This window comes from Phoca vitulina, unplaced genomic scaffold, assembly GCF_004348235.1.
Source record: "Phoca vitulina isolate PV1807 unplaced genomic scaffold, GSC_HSeal_1.0 scaffold2, whole genome shotgun sequence".
NCBI classification, from domain to species: domain Eukaryota; kingdom Metazoa; phylum Chordata; class Mammalia; order Carnivora; family Phocidae; genus Phoca; species Phoca vitulina.
Window position 1 is genome coordinate 46,045,698 of NW_022589705.1, and position 23,748 is coordinate 46,069,445.

The following is a 23,748-nucleotide window of genomic DNA, read 5'->3' on the forward strand; positions in this document are numbered from 1 at the left end:
TTCAGCACCCTTTTGTAATCATTTGTCTTTTCCAGATTTGGGGACATTTGATAATCAATAATACCAGTCAAAGAAAAGGCAAGTTTATAAATTGGGTGGTGAAAAGATAGAGGGTTCTGTTTCAGGCTGCATGTTTAGCAGCTTTGTCAGCCCTATCATTCCCCAGAGATACAGTATCTGCCTCCTTAGTATGGGCTGGACAAAGAACAGTTTTAGGAGGGAGGTGAATAGTCTGTAATAGGACCAATTATATGCCCATTGGCAATAGGAGTACCAACAGAGGTTAACAATCTAGAAGGTTTCTAGATCATGCCAATAGCATAGCTGACTCAAAAAACAAGTCGGCTTCAGATTCCCTCTCCCTCTCCGTCCCGCGCACTCTCTCTCTCAAAAAAAATAAATAATAATAATAATAATCTTAAAAACAAAGCACATGTCTGGAGTCAGTGTAAATAGAGGCAGTTTTTCCTTTCATCAGCGTGCAGGCTTTAGTAAGATCTCCAAGGCTAGCAGTTCAGGCTGATTTTATAGTAGCCAAAGAATATTCCTCATGTTTCATGTGCGGAACCTAAGGCATAGACGGTTACTATGTTTCCCCAGAAATGTCATTTATAAGAGTCATCGCAAAATGGAAGTAAGTCTGGGTTGTCTGAAGGGTATCTAAGGAGTTTTCTGGTGGCTTTGGGACCAATTCTATAGTTGCAAGGCAGTCACATGGCAACATCAGAGAGCAATAGTAGAATAGCCAGACTTAAAGTGCTACAACGATGTAAGATGACGGAAGGACTGTTAACAGGGCTTGTTCATAGGTGGTCCGCGGCCATGTAGAGAGATGCTGTCTTATGTACTTGTCAGAGAGCAGACACAGCCTGGGGAGCCTAGAGGCGAATGGGGGAGCCTAACGTAAGAGTACTGGCCTTGGCAATGAGGGCGGCTGCCACAGCTACCACAACCACCACACACAGGCACAGGACCAGGCCTGCCGCTACAGGGTCCAACTGATATGGGAAATACGCTTTAGGACATAGCTGAGAGGTAGAAGTTTGTCCTGCAAAAATCCCTTTATTTTCATGGCAATATAGGTGAAAAGGTTTGTCAAAACGAGGTAAGTTGAGGGCGCCTGGGTGGCTCAGTTGGTTAAGCGACTGCCTTCGGCTCAGGTCATGATCCTGGAGTCCCTGGATCGAGTCCCACATCGGGCTCCCTGCTCGGCAGGGAGTCTGCTTCTCCCTCTGACCCTCCCCCCTCTCATGTGCTTGCTCTCTCATTCTCTCTCTCTCAAATAAATAAATAAAAAAATCTTTAAAAAAAAAAAAAAAACGAGGTAAGTTGAAAGCTGGGGGTGTGACAATGTGGATTTTCGGGCTTCAAAGGAAGTTAATGCCTCTGGGGGCCAGGAAATGGGCTCTGAGGTGATATGGGGGGGAGAGCATACATACAGGGAGGGGTTTAGCAAAAGCAATGAAGTTAAGAATCCATTGGTGGCAATAGCCAGCTGCCCCTAGAAATGTGTGTGGTTGCTTTTCTGTTTTAGGGAGAGGGATGGACAAAATTGACTCACGGCATTTTGGAGTGAGCTTCTGAGTGCCCTGAGAGATCTCATGACCTAAGTAGGTCACAGTTGTTTGTACCCATTAAAGTTTAGACTCTGGGAAGCTTTATGGCTGCTTTCAGTCTGCCTTTAGGAGGATGAGGGAGTTGGTAAGAGAACTCTGTGCAGTTTAGTTACAGAGTAAAACGTCATCAACATACTGAACAAGTGTAGAGCCTTAGGTAAAGACTACAGAATCTAAGTTGGCTTTAAGGACTTGGAAAAATATTGAGGGAGACTCAAAATATCCCTGAGGGATGTGAGTCTCCATGTCAATTGTCTCCCTCTAAATGTAAATGGAAAGAGAAATTGCAAGTCAGAATGCAATGGAATTGAAAAGAAAGCTTAGCAGACATCAATAACTGTAAACCAGGCTGAGTCAGCAGGAATGGAGGAAAGAATGGTAGCTGGATTAGAAGTACGGGTGGCGAGGAATTACAAAGGAGTTTATGCTCTTAGATCTTATACAAATGGATAGATTTCATTCCCATTTGAATAAAATCCCCCACCTTTTTTTACTGGCAAGATTAGGGTGTTACAGGGTAAGGAAGTAAAGGTAAGAACACCCTGCTATCAAAAAGAGTCTATTATATGTTCAATTCCTAATTTGGCGTCTCCTGAGGGGGGTACTGGGCTACTGGTGGGAAAAGTTTGTTCTTTTTCCAGGCAAATGCACACAGGCTCTGCACTCACTCAGTGCAATCCAACCTCATTTGCATGTGAGGGCCAGAGGGTAGTTGGGACATCTTTTAAAGTAGGATTCTCTTCAGAGGATTTTAAGTTGAGATAGGTTTTCATTAAGGAAAGTAGCAGGCTTGAAGTTTAGTTTGAGGGCAGGGAAATAAAAAAGCCTTTCTTACTACATTGTATGGTGGCATTAAAGTTACATACCAAGGGCGCCTGGGTGGCTCAGTGGGTTAAGCATCTGCCTTCGGCTCAGGTCATGACCCTGGGGTCCTGGGACTGAGCCCCACATGGGGTTCCGGGCTCAGCAGGGAGCCTGCTTCTCCCTCTCCCTCTGCCACTCCCCCTGCTTATGCATTTGCTCCTTCTCTCTCTCTCTCTCTCAAATAAATACATAAAATCTTTTCTTAAAAAAATAAAGTTACATACCAAATCTCTACCTAAAAGATCACTGGTGAGGATTCAGAAATAAGACAGGCAGGAGGGGTGTTAAGAGGCACTAAGAACATTGGGGTGGTCTGAGATATGGGTAATGGAATACACGGTCCAGAGACTCCAGCAACTTGAATTGAATCAGAGGTGACAGCAATAATGGTAGAGAGAGTGGCACCGGTGTCAGGTAAGAAGTCCAGTTTCCAATCCTCTATTTTAAGTTGAATAGTGGGTTCTGGGGTGTGACTAAGGATGAGTTGATCCCATCAATTGATGGGGTATCTTCCTACAGGAAGAGAAAGATGGACCTTCTGAGGGTGCTGGTGCTTCGGGAAATTGTTTGAGCTACCTTTCATTTAAGTTCAGGATAATCGTTCTTCCAAGGTCCTAGTTTTTTCCAATATCTGCAAAAGTCTGGAGGCAAACCGGGAAGGCTCTGTGGTTGGTGAGAAAAATAAGTGGACTCTGAGTTACTCTTCGAGTCATCATTTTTGTTCCTGTCAAGACTCAATATGCACAGCAAGGGCTCCTGATTTTAATTTTTTTTTCTTGTTTCCTTGCAAGCTATTTTCAAAGAACTGTGTAGCTATATCAATAATGATACTGAGAGACTGACCTGCCCAGCCAGAGACACTATTTTGGATTTGTCTCTTTATATCAGAGAGACCAAGGCAGAAACTAAAAGATTTCTATATTCTGGGGCTTCAGGTTTTACTGTAATATTTGTGTAAAGTGTACTACAAAGGCCTTAGGATGTTCCCCTCCCCTTTGAGTGCATAATGTAACCTTAAACCAATGACCTTAGAGGAAAAGGTCTCTATTATCCCCACTACCAGGCCCTGAATGTTGGCCTGGCTGAGTCATTCGCAGGAGAGTCTGGGAGAAGTTCTGGCTACCTGTTTCCTCTGTTGGGGGTGATTTTCTTCCCGAGGCCATCTAGCCTGCCTGATAACTACCATGTAACCATGGGTGGGAAGAATATCCTTGAATAGCCAGTCAAGGTCCCTATGAGTGGAGATGTGAAAGGCCACTAATCTTTCTAACTCCTCTCTAAATTTGGTAGCATCTTCTGGAAGTAGAGGCAAAACAGCTTCCTTTGGAATTTAAAAGATCTGCTGCTGTCTAGGGTAAACGAATTCTTTGTAATGGGGGTCCAGGATACACCCACAGGGTTGGGCACTGCATAGCAAGGCCTAGAATTGACTGAGTTTGATTACTGGGCCCCTGGAAGTAGGAGGAGGTATAAAATATGGCAAATTTATTTCCTGGTTGTCAGCATTTATACAAATAACCTGTATATTGCAGGCCTGGTTATCAGGCCAGAGTGCTCTGTAAATCTTGTAGGGAAAGGCAAGTTAAAGCAAGAAGCTAGCTGTTTAAGAGATTTTGAGGGCAAGTTGGAGGAGTTTTGAGAGTTAATGGAATTTGCTAAGGAGATGAGGTCAGATTTTAAGTAGGGGTATTTGAGGGAGAGGCTCAGAGATTCAATAGATCATCTAAAGGTTCAGGGACAAGAAGTTGGGGGTACAGGGAGCATAGGTGGGTGGAGAAGGAAGATTTATTGTGGGCGTGGATTTTAACTTTTTTTGTTTTTAAAGGAGAGAGTGTACATGAGCTGTAGGGAGGGGCAGAGGGAGAGGGAGAAAGAGAATCCCAAGCAGGCTCCGTGCTCAGCGAGGAGCCCGATGAGGGGCTCAATCACATGACCTGAGCCAAAATCAAGAGTGAGACACCTAACCAACTGAGCTACCCAGGCACGCCTTAACTTTTGTTTTAAGTCTGATAAGGCCAGCCGTTACAAACCACTGTGTCCGATCTTCCCGTAAATACTGATAAGACATTTGTTTAGTGTGAGAGCTCTCTAAAATTTTTTCAAATATAGGTTTTTCCCATTCAAAAGATCCATTATCTGCCCATTGACAAGTAGGATCTTCAAGGTTATATTTATTTCAATAGTGACTCAATCCAATGTGCCTTTTTACAGAAAGACCCAGAGGTCACTTCCCAGGCATGGATGTAAAATGCAGCCCCCGTGATCCAAAAAGTTCACTTCCAGAGTGACCCTAAGGAAGCAAAGATCTTCATTGACACAAGCAGTAAGAACAGTGTTTGTGAAAACCGTATCTCCAATGTCCCTCAAGAATGTGAAATTGCTCCCGTCCCAGACCCCCTCATTTGTGATACTTGGATGGGGCTTGCGCAGTACTAATAAGACGTGGAAGGTTGAGATGACAAAGGCTCTTTATGGACTGGGGCCTTTTGTTAAGAGCAACTGCCCTGAGAACTGGAATGGCTGGACCAAGAGAATGCTTCTTGTCCCTTCTTGTCAGGTCCCCAGCCTCTCGGCTGGCCACCTGATCCAGACGCGACACCTGTGCCCCCAGCTGGCAGAGACCAGAGAGAACAGTCTCGGTATCACAAGCTAAGAGCTCAGGACATGAAACAAGCTGAAAGGAGAATCTCAGCCAGTTGTTGGGTTTTTTATGTGCGACCCACAGCAAAGTTTGCCTAAACAAGATGCAGACCCCGTGAGAAGTGTAAACTCACCAGTCTGTGGGGCCAGCTCAAACAACAGGCTTACCGGACCTGTGCTGGTGTTTTACCCTGATTCTCCTCTTTATGACAAGGGGGACAAAAGACAGAAACAAAGGAAAACAATGACCATCTCTGGGAGGAAGGGGAGCCATCAAAAACAAGAGTACTCAGAAAGTACTAGAGTTGCTAGACCCCAAGAACTAGCTTACACAAATGTTTCCCCTGCCAATCTGAACTTGGAAAGAGAAAAAGACAAAGGGAGACTCTTTCCACTCTCACCTGACCAGAACAGACAGGCAGAGATCTGGGAGCCGGCACATAAGAACCTACTGCGGACTCGGTCAGGGTCCCAGGCTCTGTCAGCGTCTTGTCGGTGAGCAGTAGCCCCGCCAGTACAATCCCACCCTCATCTCTAGAAACTGTCGGGGAGGCAAAAGCTTAACTCTACCCTCTTAGGGTTTCTGGCTGGGCCCGAGAATTAAATTTACATACAACTCATTAACAGGAGAAAAGCATACAAGTTTATTTAATGTTACCTTACGTGACATGGGCACCTTCATAAAGAAATGAAGACCCAAAGAAGTGGCAAAACCTAAATGCTTATATACCGGGTTGAACAAGTATGGCCATTGTGGAGAAGTCAAATAAATAAGGACACTAAAAGAAGGTAAGAGTTATTTTAACAAGGCCAGTTTGTATAGAATTCTCTTGGCCCTGACTCCCATTTCTGGTGACGAGGAGGTTTCTTTCCTTGTGGCAGAGGGAGGGCAGCTCTCCCGTGGTCGTTTTAACGTCTGCTGTCAGGAGGAAAAGGGGACTCAGAGTGCCTTGCTTGCACCTGCTGTTTTCAAATGCCTTTAACTCAAAATAATCAATATACCAAGACGGTATATTTTGGGGTGGCATGTCCTGAACCCCTTCATTTTTCTTCCTGTGTATGGTCACACTTTCCTGGGTTTAGATTTTTTGTTTTTGTTCTTTTTTTGCATGTGATTTTTTAAATTGGAAATTTTTACTTAGTATATTACAGCAACTCTGGATTCTTATGCCCTCCGGGGTAGTTGTTGTTGCTGATTTTTTTGTTTAATGACTTGCCTGGATTAACTCTGTAGAGTCTGTCTTCCCAGTAGTGTGCATCAACCGATGTCTGCTCAGGTTTGGTTTTTTTTAAAGATTTTATTTATTTATTTGACAGAGAGAGACACAGCGAGAGAGGGAACACAAGTAGGGGGAGTGGGAGAGGGAGAAGCAGGCTTCCCACTGAGCAGGGAGCCCGATGTGGGGCTTGATGTGGGGCTCGATCCCAGGACCCCGGGATCATGACCTAAGCCGAAGGCAGACACTTAACAACTGAGCCACCCAGGCGCCCCTGCTCAGGTTTTTCTTAAAAACGTTATTTTTGTTTTATTTTTAAGCCTGGCTCCCTAGGGGTCAGCACAGCTTCATGGTCAGCCAATGACTGATCAGAGGTTATGCATAAACATCTCGTAAGGCTCCCACTCTGTCAACAGAGCTATGTGTATTTAAGGAGTGTTATCAAAGTTCAGGCAGTTTACAAGTCTGTTCTAGCTTATTCCTTCTGCATACACAAGGCTTCACATTCCTCAGAGGCAAAGAGATAGCCAGGGCCCTATCTGAACTTTCCTCTGTGTGAGCACGTCCCGGAGCATGCATACGGTCTTCCAGATCACCAGGCTTGGAGAACACTTCGAAGACCCACTATCACTCTCTCAATCTGTGGATTTCCCTTTGCATTTTCTGACTGGTCTGTCAGTCTACTGCTTACCCAAGCAGTATTATGACCGCAGGCTAGCTGCGATATTGGCCTTCTTAAATTGTTTGCTATTATTCCTAGATTTGCCTATCATTTATGACAATACCCTTGGGTATCTATGCTCCACTCCAAAGCAAAGCATCCCCCTCTGGTAAAGAGGCTGCCAGTCCTCACAGCTTGCCATGTCCTAGTAAAAATTACTGAACAGCAGAGCTGGAATGTGGAATGGCAGAAGCTCCAGGATAAAATGCCACAGACTCCCACCATTCTCACTGCTGCTGAGGGTTTTTCTTGAATAATTACCTCTCAGTTCGATGGATGCCTTTGGTCAGTTTTCAAAATCTTAAAATGGTTATTTTTGACAGTTTTACCTGGTTTTGTATTTGCTTTCTGGGGAGAAAATTTGCCTAACTCCTTACTCAATCATTCTGGAAGTCCCACCTCAAGTCAAAAATTTTGCTTTCGGTCAGAGGTCATTGGAACATTTCATTATGACACATGAAAAATGAAAAGATATGCAAAATTCATGGACAAAATTATAAGGAGAGAGACAATATTTTTAAATAAAAAATCAATATCAAAAAGATAAAACCATATAGATCCAATGTAATTTCAATTAAAATATCAGAGGGATTCTCTTTTTTTTTTTTCTTTTGAGAGAGAGAGAGAGAATGTGTGAGCAGGGTTGGGGGGCAGAGGGAGAGGAGAGAGAAAATCCCAAACAGGCTCCCAGTGTGGAGCCTGACTCAGGGCTTGATCCCATGACCTGAGATCATGACTTCTGCCAAAATCAAGAGTCAGATACCCAACCGACTGAGCCACCCAGGTGCCCCAATCAGAGGGATTCTTGATAGAACTTGATAAGGATAAGCCAGTGATACAAGTTAGAAAGCCCACAAACAGATTGTGGTAGGCAGAATTCCAAGTATGACTCCCAGTGATCCTTGCCCTTATATAATATCCTCCCCTTGATTGAGGTCAAATATGATAAAACATCCTTCTTAAATGATTATATTATGTGGAAAAATGGAGATTATCTGGGTAAACCTAATGTAATCAAACGAGCCCCTGAGAAAGAGAGAATTTTCTCTGGCTGGTGGACGAAGTGGAACTCAGAGACTGGAAGCACGAAGAGAATATGACATGACATTGCTGGCTTTGAAGATGGAGGTGACCACACGCCAAGGAATATGAGTGGCCTTGAGTTGCTAAGAGTACACCCAGGTTCATGGCCAAAGAAATGGGGACATCAATGCTGTAGCACCAAGGAACTGAATTCTGCCAACTACCTGAATAAGTTTGAAAGCAGATTATTCTCCGGAACCTCTACATAAGAGCCCAGCCCAGCCAACACCTTGATTTCAGCTTCGACATTTAAGAAAACCCAGCTGAGCTGGACTTCTGATGTACAGAACTGTGAGATAATAAATGGTGTTGTTTTAAACCACAACATTTGTGGTAATTTGTTATGTAACTAACACACAGATCTATATTTTTATAAATTTTGATATATGACAGAGATGACTTTGCAGATCATTTGTGAAGGGGATTCTATTTAATGAGTAATTTTAGGACAAATGGTCATACATATAGGAAAAAAAAAAGACTGGATTTCTACCTAAAATATGACAAGCAAAGAGAAACCTTTAAACATTTATACGACATTTTAGAAGCACTTCATGAATCTGGGTTAAGGAATTCCTTACTCAAAGATTTAAAGTACAGGAAAAGATTGAAAATTCAGGTACGTAAAAAATTAAAATTATATTTGTCAGAGGAAGGTCAACATTAAAAAATTAAAAAGCCAGGAAGGAAAAGACAAGAAGTCTGAAAAGCACATGCGTATGGCGTCTCGAGAGTCACGAGAGAAGCATGTTTGAAGAAAGGAAGTTGCCATCTGTGTTCAATTCTACTGAGAGGCAGATTTAGAGGAACACAGTAAAGTGCGTGGTGGGTTTGACGACATAAAGAACACTGGCGAACAGAACAAGAGCAGTTTCAACCGAGTAGGAGGAAACCCAGGGTAGTGCGTGGACTGCTTATTCCTCACCCTTCCAGAATATGGCACACCTTCCTAAATGCCCAAAATGTCCTGGCACGTGCACGGTCATAGCTCTCCTCACATACCTAAACATGGCAGAGATACATTGCTATTTGGCTTTTATTCTATGACACAACAAGTATCATTATGGCCTGTTTCACACTTTACTTAGCTGACTCCACGTGCTTCTGACAATCGTAGCATTTTTCTGAAATTTCTCCCTCTCTGGGAAGATGAGAAAGAGAGAAACCGTAACAGAATTGTGGCAATGTCTATAGTCAAAATAGGTCTTTATTGTTTCTAGTCAGGCTGAGCTTTCTGGAGTGTCGAGCGATTGACATTTGAGGTGCATCCAGCCAATGCTAAAATCCTACATCTCCTATGTGTGTATGCAGCACATGCATACAAAAAAAAAACCCTCAAATGAATCTCCCCCACAACCCCTTCTTGCTCTCATTGTACCTTGTGAGGTTGACCTAACTGGTCTTTTTGAGCCTACTACTTCAATAAAAAGAAGTCAAGCTACGAAGGTGGCAGGCGCAGGAGCAGAAGGCCCTATTCCTGTGCTCCCTAGGGAGGGCTTGTACCTCAACCCAGGGAATCTTGAAAATATTCCCCTTCCTGGGGCGCCTGGGTGGCTCAGTCGTTAAGCGTCTGCCTTCGGCTCGGGTCATGATCCCAGGGTCCTGGGATCGAGCCCCGCATCGGGCTCCCTGCTCAGTGGAAAGCCTGCTTCTCCCTCTCCCACTCCCCCTGCTTGTGTTCTCTCTCTCGCTGTATCTCTCTCTGTCAGATAAATAAATAAAATCTTTAAAAAAAAAAAGAAAATATTCCCCTTCCTCAAAATTATTCTCCTCCAGCAAAAATAGCTCCTAAACACAGAAGCTGTGGATATGCAAAAGGATTTCAAATTTCACTAATGAAGATTATAATTAAAATATTTAAATGGGTTTTTAATTTTCTTTCTGGGCTCTGCTATTTCCTAGTCCTCTCCAGGAGCTGCTATTGTTCAATCCTGACAGAATTCACTGTTAAAAATTATAGCCTGCTGCCTTTCAGCATCTTCATTAAAATGCAATGCTGCTAGATATATCTGCATGCATATGAATGAAGCATCTATAGAATAATTAAGTCATGAATAACACATTGCTGAGCACGGCTTTTCCTGAATAGGGAAAGAATGTTATTTATGAACCCAGAGATTTTATATTATATGAAAAAATAATTGGCAATAATAAGTATTATTTGAGGACTCATTAATTTAAACTATGAGTGCCCTGTTATAGACTCCATTTTTAATAAAATGGCCATTTACATTGGAAAATGGATGTGAATTTATGTGCTATTTTTCTTCATTTTACTCACAAGGCCACCCGAAAGCTTTTTGGCAATGAGGATTGCATAATTTGAGAATCTTCTTTTAGATCTATTATAAACAAAAGGTCATTAACATCACAGCAAATTTACAGGGCCTGGGTTCAAACTCATAGTAACCTATCAATGGAAAAACATAGATACTCTTCTTAAGCAGTTCTTAGGCTTTTTCAAGGAATATTGTAGAAGCGAGCACTGAGCTCCCCCAAATTCAGCCCTTCCCCCACTCAGTGTGCTTGAGTCACGAAGCAGTTCTTCTAGGAGAGGTCTCAGCTTAGCAAGGACCATATTCTAGAGTTAATCGGTGCTATAGTTTCAGTCATGTTTCATGTTTAGCCCTGCCCACCTAGGACCTTTCGCCATGGTGCACTCTGTGTAAAGTCCCAGAGGCAGAGAAAGAGTAAGAGACAAGGCAGAGGGAAAGGGGATGCAAGGCGTAAGGTGAGAAGAAAGGGATAACATCTCTTCCTTCTTGCCCTCCCTCGGGTCCCTTGGTTGTCTCTTTCTTGGTCATAGTCCTTTGTGATTCATCTCACATTTGACCTTTTTCCTTCTGTTCCAACAGCCAGCACATTCAGGATAGGGGCACTGAGAAAGGGGCAGAGTCAAATGCCAATGGAACAAACAACTTCTGACATCTAGTGAGTCGTCCCCCCTCCACACACACACACACACCCAGGGCAGCCAAAGATCTGCTTCAAATCTGGGGAACCCGTTTGCTCCTTTCCATTTTCCCTTCCAGGGTCCTGTCTGCTCTCCTCTATTTGTACCTGGATTACAGCAGCTTCCCCTCCAGCACCCCTGCTTACCATCTCTCATGCCCCCATCCAGTGCCCCATCTTGCCTTTCTATCCTCCATATCCCATCCAATACAAGTACATGCCCCACACCATCTCTGACTATGTCATTTCACTGATAAAAATTCAGCAGTGACTTCCCATGGCACTGAGGATCAATTCCAAACCACTCAACATGGTCCAGATGCCCTGCAGGACCTGGCCCCAGACAGCCTCCCTGCTAAGCCCCACATGGTCCCCTCCCTCCAGTCTACCTGAATTACTCACCGCTCCTTGAGTTCATCGTGTTCCACATCTTCACACATACAGTTCCTCTCACTGACATCTGTTCCTGCTTAAACATTCGCTCAGTGCCCTGCTGTCCTGCAAGCCTTCCCTGATCATCTCCGCTCCCGCTGGGTTTGATGTCCTCTATGGCACCCCAGGTAGCACATTTATGCCTCTAGGAAAACACTTTCTTGCAACACAACCGTTGATTTGCAATTGTGAATTTGCTTGTCTGTTTTCCACACTGGAGTACAGTCTCCTTGAAGGCAGAAAAGTGTTTTGTTCAACTTTGTATTCCTATCACTGGCACCAGTGCATTGTTATAAAAGTTCCTTGAATGAAAGAATGAGCTATACATAGGACAATGCAGAATGAGGTGGGAGCTGTCACCTTCTGCCTTATATGGCACTGAGTAAAAGCTTAGGTTCTTGGAGACCAGCAGACTTGGGTTTACACTTTGATTCTACTACTTACTGAGTGACAATAAATTATCTTGTTCCTCTGAGCCTCAGTTTCCTAATCTGTAAAATACATACATACATACACACACACACAGGTATTTCATAGAATTATTTTTTTTTTTTTTTAAGATTTTTTTTTTTTATTTATTTATTTGACAGAGAGAGACATAGCGAGAGAGGAACACAAGCAGGGGGAGTAGGAGAGGGAGAAGCAGGCTTCCCCGCGGTGCAGGGAGCCCGATGTGGGGCTCGATCCCAGGACCCTGGGATCACGACCTGAGCCGAAGGCAGACGCTTAACGACTGAGCCACCCAGGCGCCCCTTGAAGATTAAATTAAGTGAGAGAATATAAGAATATAAGTTCTCCATCTTTTTTCTTCTTTTCTAAATTGCTTTACCAGAGTGCCTTGCCTCTGTGCCCCTAGGTAGGGAGAGAGAGGTAAGGTACGAGAGCAGGCCTGGGGCTGAAGAGGGCAATGGCCAGTGAGGCCTAGGGGGTCCGGAGTTGGGGAGGCTGGGGACTTCCTGGGGTAAGGCTCAGGGCTGGGAAGACCAGGCCAGGACAGAGGAAGGTGGCCAGCCTACCCAGACCCTCTGCACCCATGCCGCATCTTGGCAAGGACCACAGGGAGGAGGGACAGAAGCACAGAGAACTTCAAGGCACCAGGATTCTGAGGAGCAGCAGGGCTACTACCCCCCACAGACAGACAGTGGCTATAATAAACGTCTTCAGCTTAAACTACATGATGTGTGTAGAGGGTGGGAGCAGAGAGGGAGAGAAAATGACAGACAGAGGAAGAGACGGACAGGGAGATGGGAGACGAGGGTGGAAGAGACAAACCAGATGGACGTGGCAGTGAAAGTGAAGGTGTGGGAAGGGTGAGAAGAGAAAGGAGAGAGCCAGAGACAGGGGAGGGGGAAGACAGCCAGAGAAGGCCTGAGCACGCAACACTTCTGCTCCCTATAAAATGAGGCACCAGAGTCAGCAGCGTTCTGGTTGTCACTGTGGTAGGAAAACGGCTGCTGAAGGGTGCAGGCCTTCAGGAGCCTCATGCCTGCACACCGGTGACCTTCTCCATTGGGGGTATCTTGGCCAGGTCCACGCCTGTGAGGGCCTTCACAGAGGCAGGCAGCTCAGCCAGCAGTCGGTTGACTTCTGATGTCACTTTGCTGTTGTCCCCGCTGAGAAGCACAGTCTCATCGACTTTGGTCGGGGGTGGGGGCGGGCGGCGATTTTGGCAGCAATCTGGGGCAGGGCCTCCAGCCCCAGCACCATCTTGGCTGCATCCCCGTATTTCTGGTAGGCCTCGGCCTTGAGCTTCATTCGCTCAGAGTCTGCCATGCCCATCGCCTGGATGACCGCTGCCTCCACCTCCCCGTGTCTGTGGATCTTCTCAGCCTCTGCCTGTGCTAAGAGGACCTGTTTCACCTTTTCACTCTCCGTGATCTGCTGTAGGCAGTGGGCCTCAGCCTCGGCGGGGCGGCGCACTGTGGCAATGAGCTCCTTGTCGGTGCGAAGGATCTCCTGCGCCTCCACGGCGACCTGCTTCTTGCGCTGTACAACCTCGATCTCAATCTCTTCCTGCCGGACCTTCTGCTGCTCCCAGGCCCCCTGCAGCTCAATAGGCCAGCTGGGCCTCGGCGGTCTTGATGTTGACCTCCTCATTAAAAGCTGACTTTTGCAGCTCAAAGGCTCGCTTGGAGTCGGCAATCTTGGTGTCTGCCATGAACTTCACATCCAGCATCTCCTTCTTGCACTCTGCTTCCCAGATGCCTGCATCCCCCTTGGCCTCGGCCACCCCAGTGTCCGCATCTCTCCGTACCACGGCAGTCTGCGTCTTGCCCAAGGAGCTCAGATAGTTCACTTTGTCATACACGTCCTTGATGGTGAAGCTGAGGATCTCGATGCCCACACGGCTGACGTCAGGGACCGCCACCTTCCGCACCAGCTTGGCAAACTGGTCTCGGTCCTGATAAATCTGCTCCACAGTCGGGGTCCAGAGGATGGAGCGCAGGTGCCCCACCAGGGTCTGCAGGATGATGTTCTTGATGTCCTGCACGTTCTTGCCCAGAAACTGCTCGCAGGCCACTGCCAGGAGCTCCTTCTCCGTCATGATCTTTACCTGTGCAACCCCTGTTAGGAATAGCGGGACCCCCTCCGACGTCTCAATATTCTCACAGCGACACAGGATGGTCATAACTTCCAGAGATAGTCTCTGAGTGTCAGAGATACTCCACCAGGCCCAGGCCCAGTCGCCAAACTCGTACTGTTTATAGTCAGAACCACAACAGCCCCCTGAAACCACCAGCGCCTCGTTGGGCCCCATTGTGTGACAACTGCCCATGGTGCCAGCGGAATGGAGGGCCCACTGGCACCGTTGGGACCTGGACAGCGCCGCGCGCACCAGCGGCCGTGCCCAGCCTATCCTGCCACCCCCAGCGGCGGGCCCCCGCCCGCGCCCCTCCGCGCTCGCAGGCCCGCCGGAAGTGGGAGGCTGGGCACATAGAATGCAACCAGTAATCGTAGCTACTAGTATTCTTGTTACTATTTTTATTATTATTAAAGCATAGTCAATAGGGGTGCCTGGGTGGCCCAGTCATTAAGCCTCTGCCTTCGGCTCAGGGCATATCCCAGGATCCTGGGATCGAGCCCCACATCGGGCTCCCTGCTCAGCGGGGAGCCTGCTTCTCCCTCTCCCACTCCCCTGCTTGTGTTCCCTCTCTCTGTGTGTCTTTCTCTGTCAAATAAATAAATAAAATCTTAAAAAAAAAAAAAAATCATAGTCAATAGAAACTAAAAAAGCCATTTGGGGTGGAGTGGGATGTGTTCACTTTCATTTTAAATGTTCATTATATCCCTGAAATAGAATACTAGACCCCCAGGTAGTCTGTAACAAAATTTAACTAAAACAGCATAAGCAGACTGACAGACCCACCTTCTTTTGCTACTCCCTCTGGTTCTTCTTCTGTCGTGGTGTGGTTGGGAGAAGGATCCTCGACTTTAAGTGTAATAACTAAATCACATCTCTTTTTGTTTGTTCTCACATTCACCTCGTACATATCTCACAAGAGGCAATGTGCTGAGCAACAAATGAGGAGTTTACACAGCACAGAATACTAGAAGATATCCTGACCCCCAGGCAGAAGGTCTGGCTTAACCATGGCATTCACAAATGGTGTGACCACAGGCAAGGCACATCTATTCAGGCTTTTGTTATTTCCTCACCTACAGAATTACAAAAGTAGACTATCTGATCCTAAGGTTCCTTGCACCACCAAAATCATAATTACAAATGGAAGTATGGACCCTATCCTCCAAAAAAAAAAAAAAATTGTAATTGCGATGGGATTAAATTATTAAAGTATAAGTGACCTGATTTTGCCCACTTTGTCTGCTCTCCCTCTGCTCTCATGATATCACCAGACTCTACTTAGATTTCATGTAATGGAATCCCTGGAATGTGGGAGGTGTAGAAAATACAAAAGCTGACTCGGTGGTTATCTGGAAGAGAGCAGAGACAGCTGCAAAGTGATGGAGCAGGTGGGTGGAGAGGAAGAGTGGGAGGAGGTTGAGAAAAGAGTGTAGGGATGGAATGGCATAGATAGGGAAAAGTTCCTGGGTGCTACAGGAGGTAGCCATTGGATATAATCTCCAGCCCCATTTATGTCCTTCTAGAAAAGCAAGTACAGCAGATTCAGAAGGACTGTATTTCCCTGAATGTAGCACCTCCTGAAAGATTGGACCAAATGAGTCAAAGTGTCAAGGGACTGAGAGAGGAGCCAACTGGAATATCCACAGACATGTATGCCCTGCATATGTGTTTAACTTTCAGGGTAAAAAAGGTCAGTGAAATATGTTTGGGGTGCCTTCAGAACACTTTTAAAAATTACATTTTTGGCATTTTAGAGACAAGGGAAAAAGAAAAGTGATAAATTTCATCATCGTCCAATGGTAAGATGGTCAGACCTAATGAAATCCATTTCAATGACATAATCAAAATAACTAAACAAGTTTTCTGATACTGTGGATGGGAAATTATTTTACAAACATTTTAGGATTACTCAGAAAGTTTACCTTTTTTTTCTTTTTTTGTTTTAACAAATGTTAATAAGGCAGGTAACATGGTCTCTATTTAAAGAAGGGTAAGACTACCTTTCTACCCAACATGGCTATCTTTTCAGCTGGATTTTTAAGAAAACTAAATGTCAGATAAACAGCATGTTTGAAGACATAGATTCTGATGAATTCAGGGAACCATAAATCATTTAGTTAGGCTAACAGGGCCAGTGGTCATTATCACGTCCACATTTTATTTTTTTTAAGATTTTATTTATTTATTTATTTATTTATTTATTTATTTATTTGGAGCACAAGTGGTGGTAGGGAGAGGGAGAGAGGGAATCCCAAGCAGACTCTGTGCGGAGCACATATAGCCTGATGCGGGGCTCAACAGGAGGTGTGATCTCACAACCCAGAGATCCTGACCCAGCCAAAGTCAAGAGTGGAATGCTCAACCGACTGAGCCACCCAGGCACCCCTATTTGGATCTGCATTTTAGAAAGATTGTTCTGATTGCAGAGTGGAGAATGGCATGCAAGGAAGCAAGACCAGGGAGTCTAGTTTAGGAAACTGGGACAATGATCCAGATGAGAAACAATGGGAAGCTGAACCAAACAATGGAATTGAGAATGAAGAGGGGAAAAAAGAAAGGTTTTACACTTATTATACATGTGATCTAGGACAAATTACTTCTCTAAACCTTAATAATTTCATAATCTAAAAAATGTGAGTAAAAGTACATAGGGCTGTTGAAGAATTTTAAAAAGACAATGCATGCAAAGCATTCAGCAGTTCCCAGAATGAGAAATAGAGACATGGAAGTAATCAGTAAATATGTGGGAGTTAAACAATGAGGTGGCCCAAATATCAGATATGGAGTAGAAAAGCAGAGGGCCAAGGTTGTCTGTGAAGAGAGCGGATCTCTGACCCCTTAAACTCTCACCCTCCTGCTGCTCCGGAGTCCCACTGCTTCTTTAGGGAAGATAAAACCATGTAAATGCTAGGGCTGCCACTACCAACCAGCTCTTTGCTTTTTGGCAGTTCTGCCTATGGCTCGCTTTTGGAACCAGCAGCAAGAAAGGAGAGAAAGTGTAAGTGAAGGTGGCTGGTCTGCCCTCTTGATAAATCCCACCACCCTTCCTCACTCGGCCTCGTGAAGCTGTATGGTTTTTCTCAGTTGCTCAGATGGGATTGAAAAATGAGGTCTGCCTTTTTATTCTGTTTTGATTTTGAGATTTAATTAGTGTTGTTTCCGGGGAATTCATTGCTTTAATTAATGATGTGCCCTGAATCTCTTAAGCGAAGAATGCCATTGCAAACATGAATATGTAATGAGTACAACTTTCTTTATCCCAGCTGAGGAGGGAGGTTGTTGCTTGGTTATCATCCCTCAGTACAAGTACAAGGACTTCAGGTACTAAAAGGAGCTGGGCTGCAAGGTTTTATTTGTGTATCTGTTTTTTTTCAACTCAAGTGCTCTTTTGTTTTATTTAAAAGCTGGGTCCATTAACAAGGACACCAGAGAGAAAAAATAATCAGCTTGCTTTGGTGCACTTTTAGACCTTCTCTTAACTGCTTATAAATCAATAAGCTACGTTCTAAATCAGGGTTTCTGAATCTCAGCACATTTTGGACCAGATAATTCTTTGTTGTAGGATGCTGTTCTGTGTACTGTAGGATGTTTAGCAGTACCTCTGACCTCTACCCAGTAGATGCTAGCAGCATTTCCCATTTGTGATAGTCAAAAATTGTCTCCAGATATTGGGAAATGTCCCCTGGAGGCAAAATTGCCTCCAGTTGAGAGCCACAGGTCTAAATGAAGGACTTACTTTGTAGGAAAGCCAAGGCAAGGTATATTAATCAACAATAAACATATGTTTATTGAGGACTTGCAAAATACTGTGTTTGGTGTGGTGGAAAATACGAAAATGCTGAAAGTATTATGCAATATTCAGAAAGACCTTGGACCAACAGTCTAGATCCACATCTGCTGCTTATAAGCCATATGTCCTTCAGAAATACATTTACCTCTTCTACATTTCCTCATCTTGCTAAGGAACAAGTTTGAGAAATATGAAATGAAGAGATACATGTATTTGCAACTGGATGAGTAGTCTTAATAATGTTATCTTAAAAGCCTCTAGTGGCATATACAATGGAATATTACTCAGCCATCAAAAAGAATGAAATCTTGCCATTTGCAATGACATGGATGGAACCAGAGGGTATTATGCTAAGCAAAATAAGTCAGTCAGGGAAAGACAAATACCATAGGATTTCACTCATATGTGGAATCTAAGAAACAAAACAGATGAACATAGGGGAAGGGAAGGAAAGATAAAATAAGATAAAAACAGAGACAGAGGCAAACCATAAGAGACTCTTAACTATAGGGAACAAACTGAGGGTTGCTGGAGGGGTGGTGGATCGGGGTATGGGGTAATTGGGTGATGGACATTAAGGAGGGTACTTGATGTAATGAGACCTGGGTATTATATGCAACTGATGAATCACTAAATTCTACCCCTGAAACTAATAATACACTATATGTTAACTAAATTAAATTTAAATAAAAAATTTAAATTAAAAATAAATAAATAAATAAATAAATAAGCCTCAGGTGGTAAGTGAAAGGTCTTTGTTCTCCAATCTGATCTACTCAAAATTCTTATTATGGCTTACATGAGTGAGGACATAATTGACATGTTGATCAAATGTAAACACAACATGCCCTTGGAATGGTCATTAGCTGGATGAGAGCACCAGAATTTGAGATGATGTTGAAAAGCCACATCTAGGGGTAGCTGGCTGGCTCAGTCAATAGAGCATGTGACTCTTGATCTCAGGGTCATGAGTTTAAGTCCCACACTGGGTGTGGAGCCTACTTAAAAAAAAAAAATTTTTGAAAAAAAAAAAAGAAAAACCACAACTACAAGAGATACTTGTATACAGATAATGTAAAGTCATGCATTTGGACTCAGAAATTCACACCATAGCACAAATTACCAGATTGGGGAAGTCATTGTATATAGGGGTGAGGAAGGAGAATAGGAGACAATGAGATAAGAGATAGAGGCGTTCAAATTATTTTGGGCCTCCTAGCTCATATTAAGAGAACTTTGCCATTTACTCTGAATGAGATGGAAAGTTATTTAAGGGTTTGAATAAAAGAGTAAAAGATTAGACCAATTTTTATTTTATCCGATCACTTTGGTTGCTGCATTGAGTATAAGTTAAATGGGGATAAGGACAGAAACAGGGAGACCAATTAGGAGGCTACTGCAATAAGCCAGGAGAGACATTACAGTGGCTCGGACAAGGTGTGGAAGGGAGATGCAACAGATTGCACCTGGGATATCAGAAAAAGAGAGGAGTCGATATGAATCTAAGATTTTTGGTGTAATCAGATGGAAAGATGGAGGCCCATGAGCTAAGATGGGGTAGGCAAGCTAAATGATTTAAAGGTAACATGAAAAGAGAACAGCCAAGAAGGAAGAATTTAGCTGATTCTACAAAAATTTGGATGAAAACCAAGAGGTAGAGTGTGTAGGTATGACCCTCTGCTTCAGGATAAGAAAGCAGTGGCACCAACAGAACAGGTAACTATCTGAGACAATGACTTAGTAATAATACCAACCTTCACTCCTACTTCCCATGAGCTAGGCCCTGTCAAGGACTTTGATACCATTATCTCATTTAATCCTCAAATCAGTCCCATTTCACAGATGAGCAAATCAAATTTATAAGTGATTAAGCTATGCAGAGGTTGGTCTGGGTCCAGACTGGCAAGACTGATAACTCTGAGTGTGATCAGATTAATTTTCTTGTTGTTTTACTAGTGCTTCAACCAGTAAGCAATGCAAAATAATAATAATACACTTAAGAGCAGGATGGGAAGGAGATAAATCTCTCTAGTGACGACATTTTTTCTCAAGGAAACATGCCTAAAGTAGTCATTTCAGCAAGTCACATAGACCCTCCAGGTTAGAAGAATCTTCAATACTGTACTTGCCCTTCATTCCTTTTTAGGCTGGAGGGAACCACATCATTTAGACCCTTGTGTTGAGGCTCCAGCTTCATAATTTTTGGTTGAGCCACTGGTATTTAATCTAATTATTTCCATATTTTGGTTCTTGTTTGGCCAGAGTGCCCATTTTAGCCTTCAATGCAGCAGGTCTGGCCACGGTCTACCATAGTCATGAGCTAGGATTCAAATGCGGGCAGTCTGACTCCTGAGCCTGGTCTAAACAACTGTCCTCCACATACTCTGCTCATAAAAGCATTAAAGAAGAGACTCCAAACCCATTTGGAAAGATGCAGTGGAGAAAATTTAAACCTCAGATATGGCATGGACTAGAGAGCATAGACTAAAGCAGCTTCAAGTAGTCTAGACTATAAGATACCTCTCTGCCAACCTGTTGGGTTGGTGAGCTATGATAAAATATAGGAAAGAAATGGAGAGGTGTTGTTTTGTTACGTGTTTCTGCACAACAGAAATCCAAATTCCAACTAGCTCTTCTACCACCGAGGCGTCCTCTGTTTTATCTTATTCAGCTTTCTCGTCTACAAACAAACCATTGGCTTGGCAGTGGTGTCTGCACATATTGTTTCTGCCCCCAGAATACTTTCTCTTGTCATCTTTTCTTTTGGATAATAACAACTTCAAGACTTGACAGAAAGACCACATTTTCTGTAAGGCCATTCAGAATCCCACTCCTCTATCCAGTCAGCTTCGATCTCTCCTTTCTCTCTGATCCCAGAGACAGTCTCTTGGACCTGCTTTGCTCATCTGATTGTCATGTATATTTATTTACTTGCAGGTTTCCTGTAAGTAAACCTGTAACAATATACCCTTTCCTTGGATTGCTGATGATTTTCTTTCTGAGCTCTTTTCCAAGATGCTGATACAAAATGCTGTTGCTGACTGTTTTGAGTTTCGTTTGTCTAAGTAGACTTCTGGCTATCACATGCAGGATGAACTGGAAAATGAGGCAAGGAGGTCCATATTGGAGGCCCTTGCAATAGTCCAAATGTAAGGTGCAGAGGACTTGAATTTGAATGAGGATGAGAATGAGAAACATGAGGAATAAAGGAAAAATGCAAGAGATGTGGGGATGCAAGACATAAGCATACAAGAATAGATAAAAAGAATCTTTTTAAATGAATGGACATTTCTGGCAATATGGTTATATAAATGTTAAGTGGAACCCCTTTTCATACAACACACCAGAAAATGCTAACAAAAAAATCATGCAACAAAATTTTGAATGTGTAAGTGAGCTGGTAGGAAGGAACGAAATTACTCAAAGGAGTCCAATAATGCACAAAAAACTAAGTTAGTGCAAAAGCCAACTTTTTCCTTGGAGGTACTTGCTGATTCCTGGTGGCCTAAAATCTGAATTTTAATGGGCTTCGGTCAGCATGCAGGAGACACAGTCAGAAGCCTAAGTAGAGTGGGAGGTTGAATCAAAGACCCTTCTATAAAGTCAGGACCACCAAAGGGCAATACCCTCAATGAGTGAACTAGAAACAACCTCTCCCTGTGGAGAGACTCATAGTGATATATGCCTTTCTCAGCCTTAGCTTAATGTGAAAAGAAAAAATATGAACATAAAAGAAAAAGAAATGTCTCCCCTGGGAATTTCTCACAAAATCTATATTCTCATGGTTTAAGTGCCAAAATCCACACTGCCCATGTATTTGAAAACCCCAAGCCAATGGTAATGTGACCCTTGGGTTGATAGTGCTCTCAGAAACCTGGCAGGAAAATTAAATCCACTCTAGAGAAATTAATTTTAGGGGCAGACTCAAAGAAAATTCTCAGAGATATAATTCTAAGATATATAAGTTCACAATCAAAAATTATCAAAGCAAAAAGGAAAAAAACCATGATGAATAAAAGTTAGCAGGCAGAATAAATAGAATAAAACAATAAAGATTAGGTGTTGGAATAATCAAAATATTAAAAAAGTATGTTTAATATGTTTCAAAAAATAAAAATGAGCATTAAAAATATTGCAAAGGCACAAGAGACTATTAGAATTGGCCAGCGAGATTTAAAATAGAACCACATACACATTCTAGAAATAGAAAAAAGAATCAAAATCAGAAAGCAGCAGATTAGACTCAGCGGTGGAGAGATTTAGTGAACTGGAAGATAGAGATTAAAACAAAAATTTACAAACCACTGCCCAGAGAGAGAAAAGGAAGCTATGAAGTAGAGGATAAGACACATGAAGGAGACAGTCTGCCATACTCAATCAATTGGTAAGGAAACTCTGAAGGGAATATGAGCTGTATCAACTGCAAAATTCAGGTGACTTCAAAAGCTGCCCCCTGCTAGGCAGATTATTAAGATCAAAAGAGCATGGGTAATTGCTGAGTTCTAAAGCTGAGAGGAAAGATTGCCAATCTGAGGCAAAATATAGATGAAAGGGAAAATCTAACCATCGTCCTCTCCCTTCTCATTCAAACCAAAAGTGTTATATTGTTGTAATCCCAAAAGAACTGGGGAGCTGGGTCCTAAAGGCCACATGCCTATGGATAAACTTGGAATAGGGCCATTAGGCAGGGGATGATAGGTTTTCTGGAAGCAGCATTGATTGTTTCTATCCTCCCTGCTCATAGAACCCAACTAAAACATTCTAGAAAATAATTATGTCCATCCTCCCTCCTTGTGAGAAGTGGCCAAAGATCTGCCCCTAAGAGAAGGTGCGAGAAGCCCACCTTGCATGTCCTAGTTGTGAACATTCTTCTGCAGAAATAATCACACGTAAGAACACAAGCAGACAAGCTTTTTCTGTACGGGTCCAGATAGTAAATATTTTACACTTGAGGACCGTATGGCTTGTACTGCAACTACTAACCTCTGCCAATATAGTGCAAAAGTAGCCACGGACAAGGCACAAATCAGCAGGGCGGTGTTCCAAAAAAACTTTACTTACAAAAACAGCTGGTGGGCTACAATTTGCTAACCCCTTATCTAGAAGTACAAATGCTGGCAGCATTCAAGAAATGACACTGTACCAAAATGATATTTTAATGATCACTCATTTTTAAACTCACATCAATATGATAATTAAGGAACAATGTGCTCTAGCACATGGACATGGTGATACTATAAAAGCCTGGGAAATACAACCCAGTGAGTCCCAGTGGCCCAGTTCAAACCATGTACTCGTGGTGGACAAAGTTTAGCAAGAGACTGCTAAACAATGTACACACGGTCATACAGATCTTAACAGATGCACTGAAAATAACTTTCAGAAGGCGCTGCACGTGGCAAACACTTCGTTCTTTTCACACAGTGGAAGTCATTCACTTCTGAGCGAGAGATACCTTGACGTTCAGGCTGAGAAGAAATCCCAAAAGAAGCACAGCATTAGAAAGCAGATGGTGTTGGGGCACCTGGGTGGCTCAGTCAGTTAAGTGACTGACTCTCGATTTCAGCTCAGGTCATGATCTCAGGGTCCTGAGATCGAGCCCCACGTCGGGCTCCACACTCAGCGTGGCACCTGTTTAAGATTATCTCTCTGGCCCTCCCCCGCCCCTCTCCCTCTCTCTCAAAAACAACAATAATTAATTAATTTAATTTAATTTAATAAAAGAAAGTAGATGTATTGAAGGAGGCTTACCAGAGTGCCTTCTCCTTTGGATTCTACCCCTGCTATTATAAAAGGTCATATACATGTCATTTTATCACACCTCTAGCTACAAACGAACAAAGATTTCC

General features: G+C 43.4%; 1 protein-coding gene across 1 annotated transcript; it reads right to left on the reverse strand.

Moving 5' to 3' along the window:
- Positions 1-12,973: 12,973 nt before the first annotated feature.
- Positions 12,974-14,441, reverse strand: LOC116639811 (flotillin-2-like). The gene is given in 3 exon segments (XM_032416462.1): positions 12,974-13,173; positions 13,176-13,577; positions 13,579-14,441. Coding segments are annotated over 3 exon segments (1,293 nt in total). The 5' UTR covers positions 14,302-14,441; the 3' UTR covers positions 12,974-13,005.
- Positions 14,442-23,748: the final 9,307 nt, after the last annotated feature.